The sequence below is a fragment of the Anguilla anguilla genome, chromosome 10 (assembly GCF_013347855.1).
Source record: "Anguilla anguilla isolate fAngAng1 chromosome 10, fAngAng1.pri, whole genome shotgun sequence".
Classification (NCBI taxonomy): Eukaryota; Metazoa; Chordata; class Actinopteri; order Anguilliformes; family Anguillidae; genus Anguilla; species Anguilla anguilla.
The window spans coordinates 28,674,915-28,695,037 of record NC_049210.1 but is presented as its reverse complement, the minus strand read 5'-3'; the positions used below and the strand labels follow the sequence as shown (position 1 = coordinate 28,695,037).

At 43.6% G+C, this 20,123-nt stretch overlaps 1 protein-coding gene and 1 long non-coding RNA gene across 4 annotated transcripts in view; one reads left to right on the top strand and one right to left on the bottom strand.

The window, feature by feature from the left end:
* Positions 1-20,123, bottom strand: part of cfap157 (cilia and flagella associated protein 157) — a 129,997-nt gene that overhangs the window by 11,003 nt on the left and 98,871 nt on the right. The window contains exons 5-7 of one of the 3 annotated variants that reach the window (XM_035379692.1): positions 15,834-15,964; positions 13,537-13,687; positions 12,400-12,627 (exon numbers count right to left, since the gene is read on the bottom strand). In XM_035379692.1, coding sequence (XP_035235583.1) covers positions 12,625-12,627; positions 13,537-13,687; positions 15,834-15,964 — 285 coding nt within the window. In that variant the 3' untranslated portion in view covers positions 12,400-12,624. The other 2 variants (XM_035379690.1, XM_035379691.1) reach the window with 2 other exon arrangements.
* LOC118206704 lies at positions 1,409-2,219 on the top strand. The gene is made up of 3 exons (XR_004761235.1): positions 1,409-1,590; positions 1,712-1,917; positions 2,012-2,219. It is a non-coding gene; the product is annotated as an uncharacterized LOC118206704 (long non-coding RNA).

The following is a 20,123-nucleotide window of genomic DNA, read 5'->3' as shown; positions in this document are numbered from 1 at the left end:
GGTCACCTGGAAGGGGTCTGCCTCTGCTTCTCATCCACTTGTTACGGGAGTGCCGCAGGGATCTGTACTGGGTCCTCTGCTGTTCTCCTTATACACCAGATCTCTTGGTTCAGTCATTAATTCACATGGCTTTTCCTATCATTGTTATGCAGATGACACACAACTCTTCTTTTCTTTCCCCCCCTCGGCCACACAGATCACTGATAAGATCTCTTCCTGCCTGGCTGACATCTCCACCTGGATGGCCAGCCACCATCTGAAGCTCAACCTCAACAAAACTGAGCTGCTCTTCTTCCCGTACAAGACCTCCTTGCTTCGTGAACTCTCAATCACGGTTGATGGCACCACAGTGACTGCCTCTCACTCTGCCAAGAGCTTGGGGGTGGTCCTGGATGACCAACTGGACCTCAAGGAGCACATCAAGGCAACATCACGGTCCTGCAGATTCCTCCTGTACAACATCAGGAGGATTCGACCATACCTGACGACGCACTCCACCCAGCTGCTCGTCCAGGCTACGGTGACCTCTTGCCTTGATTACTGCAACTCTCTCCTTGCAAACCTGCCAGCTTGTGCCATACAGCCACTACAGATGATTCAGAATGCCGCTGCCCGACTCATCTACAACCTCCCCAAATTCTCCCACGTCACTCCTCTGCTGCGATCACTTCACTGGCTACCGGTCGCTGCCAGGATCCGGTTCAAAGCCCTGACCCTTGCCTACACTGCCGCCAACAGGACAGCCCCCATCTACTTGCAGGACATGACTCAATTCTATGTGCCTGCTCGACCACTCCGCTCTGCCGGCAGCAGGGCGCCTTGTAACCCCTCCCACCCGCCCAAAGGGATCACAGAGCTTCTCCACCCTAGCTCCCCAGTGGTGGAACGAACTCCTCGTCCCTCTCCGAACCTCCCCCTCACTATCCATCTTCCGCCGTGGCCAGAAGACTCATCTCTTCAGACTATACCTAGACTGACCACCACCACGCTGTATATTAAAAAAAAAATACCCTTTTTCCTGTCACTTGTTACATGTTGCCCCATCCCTGCACTTCTTGGTAATTTGTATTTGTCCTAATACTGTTGCTTATTCTTCTGCCTAGTTGGCTGTGCAGATGTTAGACCAGGATAGTGTTCATTGTTCTCGGCTAGAAATAGCTGTACAAAATAAGTAATTGTACCTTACTGAACCTGTGTTCAGAAGTTGTCTGCGATCATGAAAATGCACTTTTGTACGTCGCTTTGGATAAAAGCGTCTGCCAAATGAATGTAATGTAATGTAATGTTGTATGGCTATGACTTAAAAACAAAGGTGGCTGAATGAATTTTGATTAAATGTTGTGAGTGACAGACAGGGAATTTTATTAGGATTCATGAAAGCTATCCATTTGTCTCTCTTAAGGTTTGCCATGGTCATATTTGACAACCTTTGGGAACCATTCTTGGAGGACCTAAGGGCTGCCAAGTTCCTCAGTGTCCTGGGAGTTTATGTCAGGATGCTGAAAGATGGGGAGCCAAAGAATGTGTTCTTGGCAGTAGAAGAACTCCATCATGGCACTGCTGTCGGACGCTGTGCAGCTCTTAATGCCGGTAAGTTAAGTTTAAACTCATTTGAATAAACATTTGTTGATAAATTTTGTTATGTTTCATAAATAGATGTTTGATGGTAGTCAAAAAAATGGACATAATTAACTTGTCACTCTGTAAACAGTATTTCAGAAAGTTGGCCTCCCAGAGTGGAAGCAGAAGTAAGTCGGCTTTGGATCCGATGGAGCCACAGTGATGGTCGGGAGGCGTGGGGGGGGTCTCTACTCTACTCCGGGAAGAAGTCCCCCACCTCATTAACATCCAGTGCTTTGCCCATGGACTAGAACTGGCAGCCATGGATGCCATAAATGGGGATGAGAGAATGAAGAAGTAAGTGTCACTGCATGAATTAATTTGAAATTAATGTATGTTTAACCCAGTAATGTTTTATTGCCTATACTAATTTGTCCTGCTCTTCATACAGGTGACTGAGTTCCTCAAAGGCCTCTACAAACAATACCACTATTCGCCCAAACCCTGGAGAGAGAGCTCAAAGCGCTAAGTGGGGTCCTCCAGCAGAAGATCTGGAAGCCGACCAATCTGGGGGGAACAAGGTGGCTCCCAAATGTGGAGAGAGCTCTTCAGACCCTCATGAAGGACTACACTGTGTTGTTGGCACATATGGAGTACACCATTGAAACCAGGCAAGTCATTGTTGTGGCGAAGATTCACCTGTTTTTCAATTTGCATTTGCATTACTGGGTTATATTGTCATTATTGAACAACTGTGATATGTGTGCTTTTTCCAGATCTGCCAGCGCAGACATGATCGGGAGAGCCGAGCAGTGTGTCCAGATCTTGAAGGACTACAGCAGCCTCCTGTTTGTGGTCCAGGTACAGGATATCCTGAAAGTTTTGAGCTGGTCTGTTTTTTTCATGTTTTTTTCCTCTGTATTGTTTTTAGTGATTAGTATAGTGTAGTGTTAGTAAGTCTAATCAATGTAGTGACATCGTTATTCTTTGCAGTCTAAGTCTGAGGCTTCAGGAGGACAGTTTTACACTCCCTAAGGCCTTACAGGCCTTTGAGATCGCACTGCTCATGCTCACAAGCATGCACTCAACAGCTGATGAGAGCCTTGAAGGCTTTCTTCAGGACTCCGCAGAGGGCCAGTTCCATGCAGTGCAGCTCCAGAGCTTTAGCCAGGAAAGCAGGGACAGATTCGACAGGTAGCAAATGAAAAAGGGAAAATAAGAACATTTGTTGATATAGTTCAAATAGCCTGTTGTTCATAAAAGGGCTCACTCAATCGTGTTCACTGTGTGAAATGTTTTAATTGCACATTGTCCCTGCCTTTAAAACAAACTATTTAAAATTACATTTTATGTTGACAGATTGAAGAGCCAACTCCTTGATACAGTCATCAAAATCATGAGGAGCCGTTTCAAGGACCTGGAGAGTGACAAGATTCTTCAGGCGGCTGCGAGGTTGGTGGACCCAAGGGAGTGGCCCGCAGAGGAGGCAGACCTGGCCAGTTACAGAGCAGATCATCTCCGTGTAATCACAGACCACGTTGCTGACATACTGGATTGCGTGGGCTGTGACAAGGGTCAGGCAAGGCACCAGGAGTGGCCAAGCGCAAAAGTGGTGATCAAAGCGCTGCCCCAGGTCCAACAAAGCAAGGTATGGGCAGACTTTTTAACAGACCCTGAAAGGCTGCAGAGCTTCCCCAACCTGCTGATGGTGGTTGAGCTGATCCTCGTGCTCCCACTATCCACCACTGCCTGTGAGCATGGCTTCAGTGCCATGAAGCGCATTAAAACGGATTGGCGGAGCAACCCTTCAGTTGAAATGCTGTGGAAATTGCTATACATTAGCATTGAGGGGCCAGCAGTTGCCAATTTTGATGCTGAGCGTGTTGTACAAAGATGGCTGTCAGCAGGGCAGAGAGCACGTCGGGTATAATTAAGATTTGTATTTGTATGTTTGTTGCTTCGCATCTATGACACTCTGTGTCCTTGCTCTGTTTCATTTACTTAAATAAAGATTAAACATGACAATTAACTTTAGTCTTTGTTGTTATTTGATAACCACTAATAAATAAAACAATGTGTATGGGGTAAGTAAAAATTGACTTTGGGCAAGTAGATTTCTGACCCACTTGCCCGACTGGGCAAGTGAAAAAAAAACCCTGCATCCTGTTGGCCTTTTTTTTTTACTGCTACAGCACAGTGCCTAGAACCAGAAAGGCTTTGATCAACCATTATTCCCAAGTCTTTTTCAAACTGAGAACATTCCAATTTTGTTCCTTCCATAAAATAATCCTGCCAAATGTTTTTATTCCCCACATGCAGAACTTTACGGCAATATTAAATTTCATTTGCCAGGTTTCGGCCCACTTCTAGATTTTATTTAAATCTTCTTGGACTACTTTAGTAGATTCCAAACTATTAGCTGTGCCTTCCAGTTTTGTATCACCTGCAAATTTGACTAATGTACTTTCTCTCTACCTGTCAAGGTCATTGATATAAATGAGGAAGAGCAGTGGTAACAGCGCTGATCCTTGTGGGACTCTTCCAACAGTTCTCTGCTCAGATAATATCCCTCCTACTAATACTCCTTGTGTCCTACCCTGTAGCCAGTTCCAAATCCACTCTGAAATACATCCATATTTTACTACCAGGTATCTCATGTGGTACCTTATCAAATGCCTTTTGGAAATCTAAATAGATAATATCATAAACCTTGTTATAATCAAAACACTTGGTAGCTTCTTCAAAGAATACCAGAAGGCTTGTCAGACATGACCTTCCCTTACAAAAACCATGCTGGCTATCCCTTAGGAGGTTTCAATTTTCAAGAAATACTTCCAAATTGTCTCCAATGATAGATTCCAGTATTTTACATGTGATGCAAGTTACACTGACAGGCCTGTAGTTTCCCGGATCGGTTTGGTCCCATTTCTTATATATTGGTATTATATTACCTTGCTTCCAGTCTTCAGGTATTTCTCCAGTTTCCTAAAACACTGGACTGTCCTAAAACACCTGCCAGTGGTTTAAAGATGATCACACCTAACTCTTTGGGTACTCCTGGGCATATGCCATCAGGGCCTGCTACCTCATTTGAGTTTAGTTGAAGTAATTCATACAGTACTTCTTTATTCTCTATTTCAATATCTGATAAGACATTCTAAGTATTGAATATGCCTTCCGGGTTATTAGTAACCTCTTCTCTAATAAATCTCTGAACAAAATAACCTTTTAAGGCATCAGCAATATCTTAGAAAGCAATGCATCTTGGACAATTTGCCTTTCAAAGAGCCTCTTGGCTTCCTGTAGTTTTTTTTAACCTTAGCACGCATTTTACAATATTCAGACTTACTACTCTTTGTGCTGTCATTTTTATATATCTTATACAGTTTTTTTCTCAAACTCTCAATATGTTCATCCACTGGGGAGAGCGCTTCTTAAATGTACTTTTCCTTACCTTTGGAATAAATTTACATTGCGCCTCAAGAATAACCCTTTTGAACCTACCCCACTTTTCATTCACAGCCTTGGAGTTAAGAACTTTCACTCAGTCAATATTACATAAATCTTTTCGCATCTTGTTGAAATTGGCTTGTCTAAAATTATAAATTCTGGCCATAGAGGAGGCCTTGTCAATTTGCCATAATACATCAAATCTAACTGCAGAATGATTGCTAGTCCCAAGTGGCTCAATTACCTCTATGCTACAAATTCTGTCCGGATCATTGGGATCACAGGTACGCCATCCAGCCAAGTTATGCCTTGGCGGGGCATGTCCCATACCTATACAGCACCAAGAGTTTGGCACTTTTCAGGGTTCCCCATAGAAATAACTGCAACAACCACAGACTCTCAGCCCTTAAAAACATGAATTTCTGTACATTTTGACCCCATTTCAACAGACAGAATTCATAAACAACTTCACACGTCCACACAATAAAACGCCAAACTAATGGGGATTTTGCATTTTCTCCTTCTTTTTCCTGCCACAAATGCTCCTAGCCCACGAAGAACACGTCTCCCCATTGGTCATTTTACATACATCAACCAATAAAAACATTGGATACAAACACAAAATGAACATATATGCAAGTGTGCACATTTAAATCAGTAGAACTTTGCAGCTATGACGTCTAATTCCCTCGTAGCTCACTGGGTAGTGCCATCGCCTTTTGGAACTGTTTGGAACTTTGGTGGAACTGTTCACAGGACTGATAGACATGGGTTCAATAGCCCCCCTCCGACTGAAGCAAATTTCTAACTCATTACACTGGCTTGCTGGCTAACTAAAAATACAACATTTAAACAAATGCTTTTGCATCGGCAAAATCTTTCTGGAATAGTTCCGCTTTCGTCATTTTCACGGTGTTTAATGTTAGCTACTTTGTGTGCGAGTAACTTGGCATTCTTGTACACTGAAAACGTGTTTTTCATGACATACATATTATTGCAAGAATCTTTTTGTCTCTCTGTTAGCTAGTGCAATACCAGCTGACGCCAGTAGATGGCAGTGGCCACCAGTTTGTGTGAGATTTGCAGGCACAGGACATCTTGCTTGGTAGCAAGTTTTGCTGGAGTACTAGAAACAAGCTAAGCAAGCTGAAAGCGAGTATCTGCATATGTGGTCAGCTAAAAGCTTTTATGTTTTATTTGCAGGTAAGACCGTATGAAGCATGAATTTTCAATAGTTTAGTGTGTGTATGAATTCCTGTTGACTTTTACATGCTTATACACAAGAATGTTGTAAAATAATGTTGGCTAAACTGGTTAGTAATATAACTACCTTGTGTGCTAGCTACAGACTATATTGTTGTTCACATGGTTAGTTAGCTACGTTACAGTGGGTTCTTCACATATCATGTTATAATGCTTATTTGTGCGCTGTGAAAACAGGGCTTAATTACATTAATAATTTCTGTTAGAGAAAAAGAGTGTGATACAGAACAGTATTGTAACGTGCTTGGTGGCAAGCTTTACTAGACTACTAGCAAGCTAAGGGAGCTGAAAGCGAGTGTCTGCCTATGTGGTCAGCTAAAAGCTTTTATGTTTTGTTTGCAGTGAAAAAGAACGGCTTCTTTTCATTAAAATATGTGGCACCTGAATTCATACAGTACCAGTCAAAAGTTTGGACACACCTGCCTAAACCAGTTTTTTCATAATAAAAAATGCTTTAAACTGTATAAACTTGTCTATAAACACTTCATATTTCATTATATGATATATGAAAATGGAAATCTTGTAAGCTCATTGTTTTGTTATTTAAATATCTTGGTACGTATTGGTGTTCATGATCACATCTATCTTAACAGGTGCTCCAGGACATGTAGAATTATTCATATTTTAGAAAAATAATGACCACCCGCCATATTTCAAAATGCATGGGGTATATTCCTACATCATTTTCACCACATGCATTACCATATATTTCCAATGGAGGGTAGAAGGGTGGAGCTGATGTAGGAATAAATCCCATGCATATTGAAATATGGTGGGTGGTTTTTATTTTTTTTAAATATGAAAAATTCTACAGGTCCTGGAGCACCTGTTAAGATACATGTCATTATGAACACCAGTACGTACCAAGATATTTAAATAACAAAACAATGCACCCCCCCCCCCCCCCCGCCCCCCAATGAGCTTACAAGATTTCCATTTTCATTTAAAAGTTAAACTTTTGAATGCAATTAATTTATGATTATCTGCTTATATAAGTACAGATATCATATAATGAAATATTAAGTGTTTATAGACAGGTTTATACAGTTTAAAGCATTTTTAATCATGAAAAAACTGGCTTAACCAGGTGTGTCCAAACTTTTGACTGGTACTGTATATGAATTACTATTATCACTTACTCATTACAAACACAGTGCAAAAAGAAATGATATCTCATGAAAAAAATGTTTTCAACATACAAAAATGCCCAGTTACTCACACATACACACAAAAAGCACTGTATAAGTCATTCATTCAAACTGCCAAAATCTAGGTCTGCCATTAAAAGTATTGGTATCAAAATGACACCAAGTTACTGTACTACAAACAATATAGGCTATCTTGCCTCACAAAAATTAAACAAGCTGTATTCGAAAGCAATGCTACCCAATGTTTCCTAAATTGTTTCAAGTCACACTCCTAACACACTTTTACCATAAGGCCCTGTGGCAAGCGAGTGCCACCCCTCCGGTTTAAACACACACTCACGGGAGACAGTTGTTTCCGTAATCAGCACTTCCGTGCTCTTTTATTTTCAGATGCGTCTTTTACAGACAAAATCATACAACCACGACGGTTCCGCAGCCGTCTTGTCATCAGCCCTCCCGCTCCAGCTTCCGGTCTTCCTTTTAAAAACCCCAGGCTCACTGTTGAAAGCAATCAGAGGCAATCAGCGCAATTAAACAATTAACAATTATCGGCGCTGATTACCTCCAGCTGACAGTTGTGACGAAGGATCCGAGAGCCGCTCCTCTCACACTCTCTCTCTCTGCAGCCGACGCTCAAACCACGCCCACCCCACCACATACCCCCACCGCCCGACTTAGGCCGGGGAGCCATCCGGCCGATGACCAACCCCCCCCCTCTCCCCCCCCTCCTCCTCCTGGGGGCGAGAGAGGAAGTCCGCCACGACCATCCGTGCACCCGGTCTATGAATCACATTGAAGTTAAAAGGCTGCAAAGCCAGATACCACCGAGTGATCCGGGCGTTGGTATCCTTCATGCGGTGGAGCCATTGGAGGGGGGCATGGTCCGAACAGAGGGTGAATGGGCGACCCAGCAGGTAATACCGGAGAGCTCCGACCGCCCACCGAATGGCGAGGCACTCTTTCTCCACCGTGCTGTACTTCGCCTCCCGTTGTGACAGTTTTCGGCTAATGTACAGCACGGGGCGGTCGACTCCCTCCACCTGCTGGGTCAAAACAGCCCCCAGCCCTCTGTCCGACGCGTCGGTCTGCAAAACAAAAGGGAGAGAGAAGTTAGGTGTGAACAAGAGCGGCTCCCCACAGAGAGCTTCTTTTACCCTCTCAAACACCCGCTGGCACGGTTCCGTCCACTGGACCGGATCTGAGGCACCTTTTCGGGTTAAGTCAGTTAGGGGGCTGGTTAGCTCCGAAAATGCCGGGATGAACCTCCTGTAATAGCCGGCCAGCCCCAAGAACCTCCTTACCTCTTTTTTTGACTTGGGTCGGGGACAGGCTGCAATCGCCGCGGTTTTGTCCACTAGAGGCCGCACCTGTCCACTTCCCAAGTGGTACCCCAAATACCGTACCTCCGCTCGGCCAATAGCACACTTCTTTGGGTTAGCCGTGAGCCCTGCCTGCCTTAAGGATTCGAGCACTGCCCCCACATGCTGCAAATGCTGCTCCCAACTGCTGCTATGGATGATTACATCATCCAGATAGGCAGCAGCATAACCAACATGCGGACGCAATACCCGATCCATTAGGCGCTGGAAGGTGGCAGGGGCTCCGAATAACCCAAACGGAAGTGTCCTGAATTGGTACAAACCATCCGGAGCGGAGAAAGCCGTTTTTTCCTTAGATTTGGCAGATAAGGGAATCTGCCAGTAACCCTTGGTTAAATCCAGCGTCGAAAAAAATTGAGCCGTGCCAAGCCGATCCAAGAGCTCGTCGACTCGAGGCATTGGATAAGCATCAAACCGTGACACTTCATTTACCTTTCTATAATCCACACAGAAGCGAATAGACCCATCAGGCTTACCTACCAGGACAATGGGGCTACTCCAGGGACTGTGGGATTCCTCTATTACCCCCAGCTCTAGCATTGCCTTTATCTCTGCCTGAACCAATTTCTTTTTGTGTTCCGGCAATCTATAGGGGCGGGTCCGCACCGTCACCCCCGGGGAAGTCTCAATGTGGTGGTGTATGAGGTGCGTGCGTCCTGGTATGGGGGAAAACACATCAGCAAAACGCTTTTGCAACAAGGCAAGGTCTGCTCTCTGATTCGGTGAGAGATGGTCATCTGAAAGGGTTGAGATCTGATTGGATGAATTTGGTACCTCCGGCCCCAGCTCATCTCTCTCCTTATCCACCGTAACCAGAGAGACAGCCACCACCTCCTTCCACGCTTTCAGGAGATTGAGGTGATAAATCTGTTTTGCCCCCTCTCTATCAGTACGCTCTACCTCATAGTCAACCTCCCCCACTCGCCGTGTGACCGCAAAGGGCCCTTGCCACTTGGCGAGTAATTTAGAACTAGAGGTAGGGAGTAACACAAGAACTTTATCTCCCGGTGAAAATTGCCGTAGTTTAGCTCCTCTGTCGTAGTGCTGTTGCTGACGTGCCTGCGCCTCGAGCAAATTCTCCCGTGACAACTTACCCAGTGTATGGAGTTTTGCTCGCAGGTCCAGCACGTACTGTAATTCATTTTTACTAGGACTCGGACCCTCCTCCCAGTTTTCTTTAACTAGGTCCAATATCCCCCGGGGTTTCCTACCGAACAGTAGTTCAAAGGGAGAAAATCCCGTGGAGGCCTGGGGAACCTCCCGCACTGCAAACACCAGAGGAGATAACCACTTATCCCAATTACGGCTATCCTCATGAACGAACTTCCGGATCATAGACTTCAACGTTCTATTAAAACGCTCAACCAGCCCATCCGTTTGGGGATGGTACACGCTGGTTCTAATAGAATGAATGCCCAATAACCCGTACAGCTCGCGTAGTGTGCGTGACATAAACTGTGTGCCCTGATCAGTCAGAATCTCTTTCGGGATTCCGACTCGGGAGATTATTTGAAACAATGCCTGCGCAACACTTTTTGCCGAAATGCTGCGCAAAGGAACTGCTTCGGGATACCTTGTCGCATAATCCACCAGAACTAACACGAAACGGTATCCCTGCGTGCTCCGATCAAACGGCCCGATGAGGTCCATCCCCACTCTCTCAAAAGGGACCTCCATTAGCAGAAGGGGGCGCAACGGCGCTTTTGGTATAGCCGGGGAATTTACTAGTTGGCATTCAGGGCACGACGCACACCACCGACGCACGTCGGCCCAAATGCCCGGCCAATAGAAACGGGCCATTATCCGGTTCAGTGTTTTCTCATACCCTAAATGACCAGCCATGGGGTTAAAATGAGCCGTCTGAAAAACCATTTCCCGAGAGCTTTTAGGCACCAGCAATTGGGTGATTTCCTCCTTAGTCTGAGTGTCACAACACACTCTGTATAACCTATCCCGAATTATTACAAAATACGGGTGAGTGAGTGTTGCATCAGGGCGCACCTGTTGACCATCAATGGACATCACGCGGTCAAAGGCAAAGCGTAGGGTGTCATCACGAGACTGCTCGAGTGGGAAATCCTCCATGGGGCGAAACACTGGCACCTGCAGAGTCTCCCCCTGAGGCTCCACCGGTGCCGGCTCCCCCTCTGCTGCGTCAGACGACCCCGCGTCACCGCTGACAGCAGCACACACCTCACACAGCCCTAGCCGTTGTGAACGCACCCCCCCTACCTTACCAGCTGCCTGGCAGAACCCCGGCCAATCAGTGCCTAAAATCAGAGGGTGCGAGAGGCGGGAGCTAACCGCAGCCTTTATTTTATGCTTTTTCCCTTGACACCGAATGTCCACTGAGACTATAGGGTACTCGTGTAAATCCCCATGCACACACCTTATAGATACCCTTGATGCTTCTAACAATGCCTTGGGTCGAACCAGGCTTTGTCGAATCATTGTCTGCATAGCCCCTGAGTCCAACAGCGCCTGGTGTTCACTCCCTTGAATCCTTACCGGAATACAGTACGCTCCGTCTGGGTCAGGAGCGGAGGTGGGCGGGCCGACAACACGAACCACCTGCCCCACCTCCATGAGTGGGCACTCGCGGCGCAGGTGACCCGGTTGTCCGCACCGCCAACACCCCGGTCCGGGCGTCTGAGGAGCTCTCTGTGGGTCGTATCCCGCCGCCACTGAGCCTGGGGCTGGGGAAACAGAAACAAAAGGGTTGTTGCGGGAAAATGCGGGGGTTTGGGCACGGGGAAGGGAGGAAGAAAGGGGGGAAGGAAGGGAACGAGGAAGGGCTCTCCTGCGCGGAGCCGTGTCTGCCCGTCCTTGCTGCTGCTGCTGCTGCTGCTGCTGCTGCTGTGACTGGCCGCGGGGGTAGAGCGCCAGGTGGTCCTCCGCCAGGGTGACGGCGGCCGCCAACCCGGTCGGCCGATGGCACCTCACCCAATTCGCCGTCTCCGCCGGGAGGCCATCGATAAAGCGTTCGAGGGCCACCAGCTCCACCACCTCGTCTGCTGACCGGATTTCTGGCCGCAGCCACCGACGCGCCATGTCCAGCAGTCTCTGTGCGTATGCGAACGGTCGGTCCTCTCCGGCCAGGGCCGTCTCCCTGAACCGTCGCCGGTGTTCTTCCGGGCTGTATCCCAGGCGGTCCAGGACCGCCTTCTTTAGGTTGCCATAGACCGTCCGCGCTGTGGGGGGTAAGCTGTGTGCCGCTCGTTGTGCTTCCCCAGTCAAGAGGGGCAGGAGGCGGACGACCCACTCCTCCTCCGGCCATTTACTTGCCCTTGCGGCCACCTCAAACCCCTCAAGGAACGCCTCCGCGTCGTCATCCGGGGTCATCTTTGGTAGATGGAGAGCTACGGGGGGTCCGGTCTGTCTCTCTCGGGAGCTGGTTTCTCCCGCAGCCGCCAGTTGCAGTAGAGCCTGGGTCTGGAGGGAAGTTTGCGCCCGCAGAGCCTCCAGCTGTTCGGCGTGCATCGCCGCCTGCCTCTCCTGCATCGCCGCCATCCCCTCCAGCATCCTCGCCAGCGCCACCACCGGTTGTGGCGCTTCCCCCTGCTCCTGGCTGTGTTCCATGCCATCTCCTGTGTGTTTAATACTTGCCCCCCGCACGGGCCACCACTGTGGCAAGCGAGTGCCACCCCTCCGGTTTAAACACACACTCACGGGAGACAGTTGTTTCCGTAATCAGCACTTCCGTGCTCTTTTATTTTCAGATGCGTCTTTTACAGACAAAATCATACAACCACGACGGTTCCGCAGCCGTCTTGTCATCAGCCCTCCCGCTCCAGCTTCCGGTCTTCCTTTTAAAAACCCCAGGCTCACTGTTGAAAGCAATCAGAGGCAATCAGCGCAATTAAACAATTAACAATTATCGGCGCTGATTACCTCCAGCTGACAGTTGTGACGAAGGATCCGAGAGCCGCTCCTCTCACACTCTCTCTCTCTGCAGCCGACGCTCAAACCACGCCCACCCCACCACAGGCCCTCTTCAAGTTCCCCTATGAGCTTTATCCAAATATTCTCACTAGGCACGAGCTGGTCAGTTTCTGGAATTTTCTGCACATTCTTTTACATAGAGAGATACACCCCCGTTTCTCTGGCTTGTGTGTGCTGAAATAGCTATAAGCATAAACCGTGTTGACAAGTCTCCCCGAACCATTGCACTTCTCTACTTATATACAAGGAAAAACCCCAAGTCATCCAATTTAGACATAATCATGACAAACAATGAATCCTGCTTGCGCTATATCTGTAAACATATCACACTGGGTTAATCTTTGTAGCTGAGACACCAACTTTTTCCCCATGACATTGGCTTTGCAACAATACAAAACATGATTACACTGTATTTTGGAGAAACTAAGTTCTACACAATGCTGATCCAACCAGATCTTTTGCAACTGAGCACGGTCTCTACCACACTTGTTGACTCCTATTAAGGAGCACACTTCTGTAAACCGCTTTACACAGGTATGTGAACACTTTCATTAAACTTCAACCCTTACCATACTGACCCAATCAAACCACACGATGGCACAACAGCACTATGTTTAAGAAATTTCATTAAATAACACTGATGTATCACCTCATTCACAAAATTGATGTAGTGGTACATATCCTTGCAGCAACATTGTTATTGTTGTGCTAAGATTTGTTAGTAGCTGCAATAAATAATTCAGCTATCCCATACATTATAACTGCCTGGCACCACAGGAATCAGTGCTCTCTACCTTCAGGGCCTGACACATGGCACTGAGAGCCTCCTGCTGAACTGCCTCCAGCTGTTCTCTGATATCTTTTTCTTGCTTCAGATCTTTTCTCAGTTTGTCTGCCTTGGTATTGTTCTGCTCCAGCTCCTCCTTCAGTGAGGCTAGGTCCTGCCTGTTGTGCAAAATTATATGACATGGTCATTGTTTGAAACACATTTTCATTTACAGTTATTAATCAGTTAGATTAATAATTATTTTAGTCCATAATTAAGGTTGCCAGCTGTACAACTTCCCTGGAAAACATATTCAAGTATTCATTATATCAGACAACATCTGTAATACTACACCACTTGCTTAGATAAGTAATCTTGGAGAAGAATGGGGTTGAGGGAGCCTAGAAAGGAGCTTTTCTGCTTTTTGTGCAGAATGGAAGTTATCATTAAGCATTACTGGTGCCCTGTCAAATAATTTTGTATGTATTTCAGTCCTCCATCACCACTGTCTTGAAAGAAAATCTATTTAAAATCACAAGCGAAGCAATCATTCAGTTAATTCTGGAAGTCATCTTGGTTAATCATTCAGTTGTCACTCCATCAGGCACATGAGAAGAATGATAGCACAATATATATAGTGAGCTCCATAATGTTTGGGATAAAAACTTTTTTGTTGTTGTTGAGTTGGGTCTGTAGTCTACAATTTTAGATTTAGATTAGAGTATTTTTATACATTTTGGTTCACAATGTAGAAATTACAGCACTTTTTATACATAGTCCCCCATTTCAAGGCAACATAATGTTTGGGACATATTAACATTATGTAAATTAAAGCAGTTATGTTTAGTACTTTGTCGCATATTCATTACATGAAATGACTGCTTGAAGTCTGACCCATAGACATGACCTGGTGCTGAGTATCTTCTCTGCTGATGCTCGGCCATGCCTGTACCACAGCCACCTGCTTGTTTCGAGGGCTAGTTGCCTTAAGTTTTCTCTTCAGCATATGAAACAGATGTTCAATTGGATTCAGATTGGGTGAAAGACTTGGACAGTTAAGAATGTTCCAGTTTTTGTTTTTGAAAAACTCTTTTTCTACTTTAGCTTTCTAGTTTGGGAACACTGTCTTGCTGTAGGATGATGCACAGTTCAATGAGTTTGGAGGCATTTGCTTGAACTTGAGCAGATAACATGCTTCTGTACACAAGAATTAATTCTGCTGCTGCTATCAGCAGTTACATCACCAGTGAACACAAGTGAGAAAGTACCTGTGGCAGCAATACATGCCCAAACCATAACACCCCCACCACCATGTTTCACAGATGGGGGGGCTTTGAATCTTTATACATCCTTGGGTATGACTTGAAAAATAAATCTGGCTTTGTCCTGTATCAGAAGTAGATCTAATCACTACATAATAAAGAATATAAATTTTTCAAAATGTATAAAAGTTTGGAGATAAAGGCGATGGGGGGGGGGGGGGGTTCTTACAAAGAGCCATGGGTTTTAAATGGCGTTTAAGGGTTTCACCACATGTGAATCGTTTGATAAAAAATCTAAAATTGTGGAGTACAAAAAAAATGTCATTGCCTCAAATATTATAGAGCTCACTGTAAGTTCATTCCTGTTCATTACTGCTCTAGTGTTAAAAATACAATTTTAAAAATGCTAAATTTTTTATTCTAAGAGAGCAATACACTCATAAAGAACAACACCCCCTCCCCATTCCCAGTGCCTGCTCTCATGTTATTTCTGTAGCCTGTTTGGTGTGACAGAGAACAGTTTCTCTTAGTTTGATAATGTCTTCCAACCATGTATTTGCTATTGTATTGCAACTGGTGAAGTTTTTAAATGTCCATCTTCACAAACCTTGAATAAAACCTGGTGTGCAAATACATCTTTTTGGTGTGCAAATACAATTTTACCATGTTTACCATATTCTTCCTAAAAATGCACAGAAAAGAAAATGCAATCACATTTTAAAATGTGTCTAGGGCTGTTAGTTATTTTTTGTGACCAGTTTCATAATTACATAATCTATATTACATGCAATCTGTTTCTGCCCTATATAAGAAAATCAGTAGTAGTAGTAATAATAATAATAATAATAATAATAATAATAATAATAATAAGTAGAATAATAAATTGTATAATAATTTAATAATTAGTATTATTTTAATAATAATAATTTTTTACTTATTGGAAAAGATGTAGAGACCATTGATCATTTCAAATGTAAGACTTCCAGGTCCTCTGTTTAAATTCAAGAGTTGACACTGGTTTTCACCATTTTCACACTCCGCAGTGCAACCTAGGTTCTCTGACCTGAGGCAGCTGAGGTCCTTCTGGAGAGCACTGTGGTCATCCTGTAGCTGGGCATACTGTGTCTGGCTCTTCAAATGCTCCTTTAGCTCTGCGAATTGTTCATCACATCTCAAAGAAAGCTGATATAGCACCTAGCACAGAGAGGAAGATGCAACAAAGTCCCAGTCAATCCAGGAAGTACACACCCATTGGATCACCCTACAGAAAGTGACTTAACACAAGTTCATATGCAGTCATATACTTACATAATTTGTTTCGGCAAAAAGAACAGTAAATTTACTTAAACACTATTATGGAAACCGTATTACTACAGAAAGTCAACATACAATGAGGAAAATCTGTTAAATCAAACCTGCTTTTCTAAAAAGCATACTATTCCCAAATGATAGGCCTATTATAAAGAAAATTTAAATGCACACACGGATTTTTCACACCACAGTCCCCTAATTTCTAAGAGTGGGCAGAGATGCCACTGTCTGTATCTGTGTTCATTCAGTAAAATGAAACCAGAAGTTGGCATTGATTAAACTGGAACATGTGTAAAGAAGAGCTAGTTTTCTAGCTTGATGTAATTGGTATTGTAATTAATGCTCTTTAAAGGACATAGCTTGTGATTTTAACACTGAAATAAAATTCATCATGAAGTGTAATCAGGGATAATTATACAGACAAAAAGCCTGGATTCAAGAATTAATCTTAGCATTCATCTGCCTATTCCCACCCCATGGTACTCTTTATAATGTAATTTGTTCAGGAATGCCAAAGCATGATAAAATTACTCACATGAAAATGAATATCAGAATCAGACTTTATTGGCCTGATTTTTTATGTTTTTATGTATACAAGGAATTTTATTTGGTCAATCGGTTGCTCTTTGTAACACTAAAGACAAAGACATGACAAAGTGAAAAACAATGAAAGTAAGCACAAAGTGTTGCACTTAATATTAACTATTAAATATGTACATCATATGCACTTGTGAGAATACATACGTTATGGCATCCCTTTTATTATGATGTTATTTTTTCTGCAGTCCAGATGATACAATGCCTGTGTCTCTTATGTTTTGAGCTGAACCAGATGGTTATGGAGGTGATGAGGACACACTCAATGATGGCATTGTAGAACTGGCTGACCACTTCAGGTACTGGGAGATTTGAAGATTTTTCAGAAATTCTAAGATTTCTACAACCGTGACTGTAGTGCTACAAATGGTGGGGGGCAGCGATGGTTGGCTCTTTCTGAGATCCACAGTGATCTCCACTGTCTTGAGTGCATTCAACTCCAGCGTTTAGTGACTTCACTAGGAAATCAGCTGCTTAACTTCCTGTCTGTATGCGGACTCATCATCGTTTCAGATGAGACCAATCAACATTATGTTGTCCATGGGAAAAAAAATAAAATTATTGAGTAATGTTTAGTGAAAATATTTAGAGAAATATTTAGTGAAAATTTGTGAATCCAGTGAGGTTGGTTTCTAAATGTGTTTAACCCCTTATGCCCCACTCATTCCAGGGCTTTGTAAGAATACCCCATCTCAAATAAACCCCATTATCTCCAAAATTATATACAATATAATTTTGTATATAATTGTTCAAGGTTCAAAGCTTGATACAAAGAAGACATTTGTACCAAAATGATCAAACCCTGATCCTATAAAAGTCTCAGTCCGTAAACATACAGGACATATTTATTCTAAAAAACAACAAAGAAATCCAAAAAAAAATTTTTATTTTGTTATGTATATATCTACTTCTGATTCTGGACAAAACCAGAATTATTTTTACAATTGTATCCCAGGATGTATACAAAACCAGGAAAATGTTTGGAGGAGATTGAACAAAGCAATGAAATGAGACATGTTTTGCCAAAAGTGGGCCCAAATCTCCCGAAAACCTCTCCAAATGGCATCAAACCTCTCCAAATAAGAATATTTTGTATATCATTTTTCCCAGCCATATTCCACTTTCAGATGCAACTGTTGAGACCAAAAGTTTACGTACACCTAGGCTTAAGATATTCAAACTCAGTTTTTCAGAACTCACATGCACATTTCATGTTATCGTACATTTCTTTTGGCAAGTCAAATTACGGCATCTACTTTGTTCACATCAGAGGTAATTTTAAAACAATCGATTTATTTCAACTTTAATTCACTGTATCAGAATTCTAGTGGGTCAAAAGTTTACATACACCCAGTTGACTGTCTCTTTAAACAGTCTGGAAGATCCCAGAAATTGATGTAATGACTTTTTAGAAGCTTTGGATCAGTTGTCATAATTAGGAATTAATTGGGAGTTAATTGGCACCTGTGGCTGTATTTAAGGGCCTATCTTTAGAGCCACTGCCTTCTTGCCCTTGATACCATGGGAAAATCCAAGCAACTCAGCCAAGACCTCAGGAAAAAAATGTGGACCTCCACAAGTATGGTTCCTCATTAGGAGCAATTTCCAAATTATTGAACTGTTTGGCCATAATGATCAGTGCTATGTATGGAGGAAAAAGGGTGAAACTTTAAATCCGAAGAACACCATCCCAACTGTGAAGCATGGGGGTGGCAGCATCATGTTGTGGGGGTGTTTTGCTGAAAAAGGGACTGGTGCACTTCAGAAAATAGATGGCATCATGAGGAAGGAGGATTATCCAGAAATACTGAAGCAACACCTCAAGACATCAGCTATAAAGTTAAAACTTGGCCGCAACTGGGTCTTCCAGCAGGACAATGATCCTAAGCATACCTCCAAAGTTGTAACAAAATGGCTCAAAGACAACAAAGTGAAAGTATTGGAGTGGCCATAACAAAGCCCTGACCTGAATCCCATAGAAAATTTGTTGACTGAAAAAGCATGTCCGAGCAAGGAGGCCCACAAACCTGAATGACTTACACCAGTTCTGTCAGGAGGAATGGGCAAAAATTCCAGTAAAGTATTGTGAGAAGCTTGTGGAAGGCTACCCCAAGCGTTTGATTCAAGTTAAGAAATTAAAAGGCAATACCACCAAATACTAACAACATGTATGTAAATTTTTGACCCACTGAAAATCTGATATTATACATAAAATCTGAAATAAATCTGTCTCTTAGCTACTATTTTGAAATGACCTCTTATGGAGATAAAGTAGTTACCCTAATTGACTTAACATGGGAAATGTATGGTAACATGGAATGTGTAGAGTTGTGAAAAATTCAGTTTGAATGTCTTTAGCCTAGGTGTATGTAAACTTTTGGCGTCAACTGTAATTCCATTGAGGGTGGTACCCTCTGGAACCCTGCAAAACAAATATTCTTTATTTACCATTCTTTCTTTTTGACTAAGCCCTGTGTTTTAGTCAAATGCCGTCCTTTTGGAGAGGCTCAAAAAATGTACATCATAATGGTTACTTATCAAACAAATTCATTTAAAAAACTAAATTCACTTAGAAACAATCAAACCACTTGGTTTTGCCTACCCAGGCTTGTAAGCAGTAGCCTTCCGTAATTTGCATATGGATGAAAGGAGCCACAGCGTCCCAGAACTTTTATTTGTGATCAAAGCTTACAAAGGAATTTCACAGGGAAGTGCGAAGTGTGAACTCATGTCTCTGGCCCTGTTCAGACCTGTACTTTGTATCCAGATATATCCAGATTGTGTCTAGATTCAGTCGAGATGGATGTTAGTTCACACCTGGCATCAGGATGCGTCTCCACATGCGTCTCGAGTGACCACTTGTGATCGGATCTCACTTCCCCGCTCAATATGCAAATAAACACGTACATCATTTCCGTTTGAGAACCAACGATTTGAGAACCAACCAAAATGATACAGTTCTATTCGCTTCTGTTTTGCTCCAGAAAACGATAGGTCCGATAGATCTATCAGCAAACATATGGCTTAGCTATGCTCGGAAGTCCTCAATAATAATATAATTTTCCAAGAAATTATGAAAAATCGTTGGCAACGTTTCTTTAGGTGCAGCGTCTTTTACTGCTACCACAGAGTGAATGCAATGATAAGAACATTTTCGGTTACGCTGACCTATAAAACGTTATTCCAAAAGCAAAATTAGACATGTTATACATCGTTAGAAAGCTTATACTCTCACCTACTGAATAAATGAATTGTCAATCAAGCCAGACTGTACTAAAAAGGGCGACAACGCCGTAAACAACACGTGTGGTATTACGCACAGCTATTTTGGAAGGTACCCAGGCATCACAAATGCCTGTATATTTCACAAACGGATTGTCCAAGACAATATATGACCACTCAGTCTCAAAAGGGACATCTCTATGGATAAATCCAATGGTAAGGT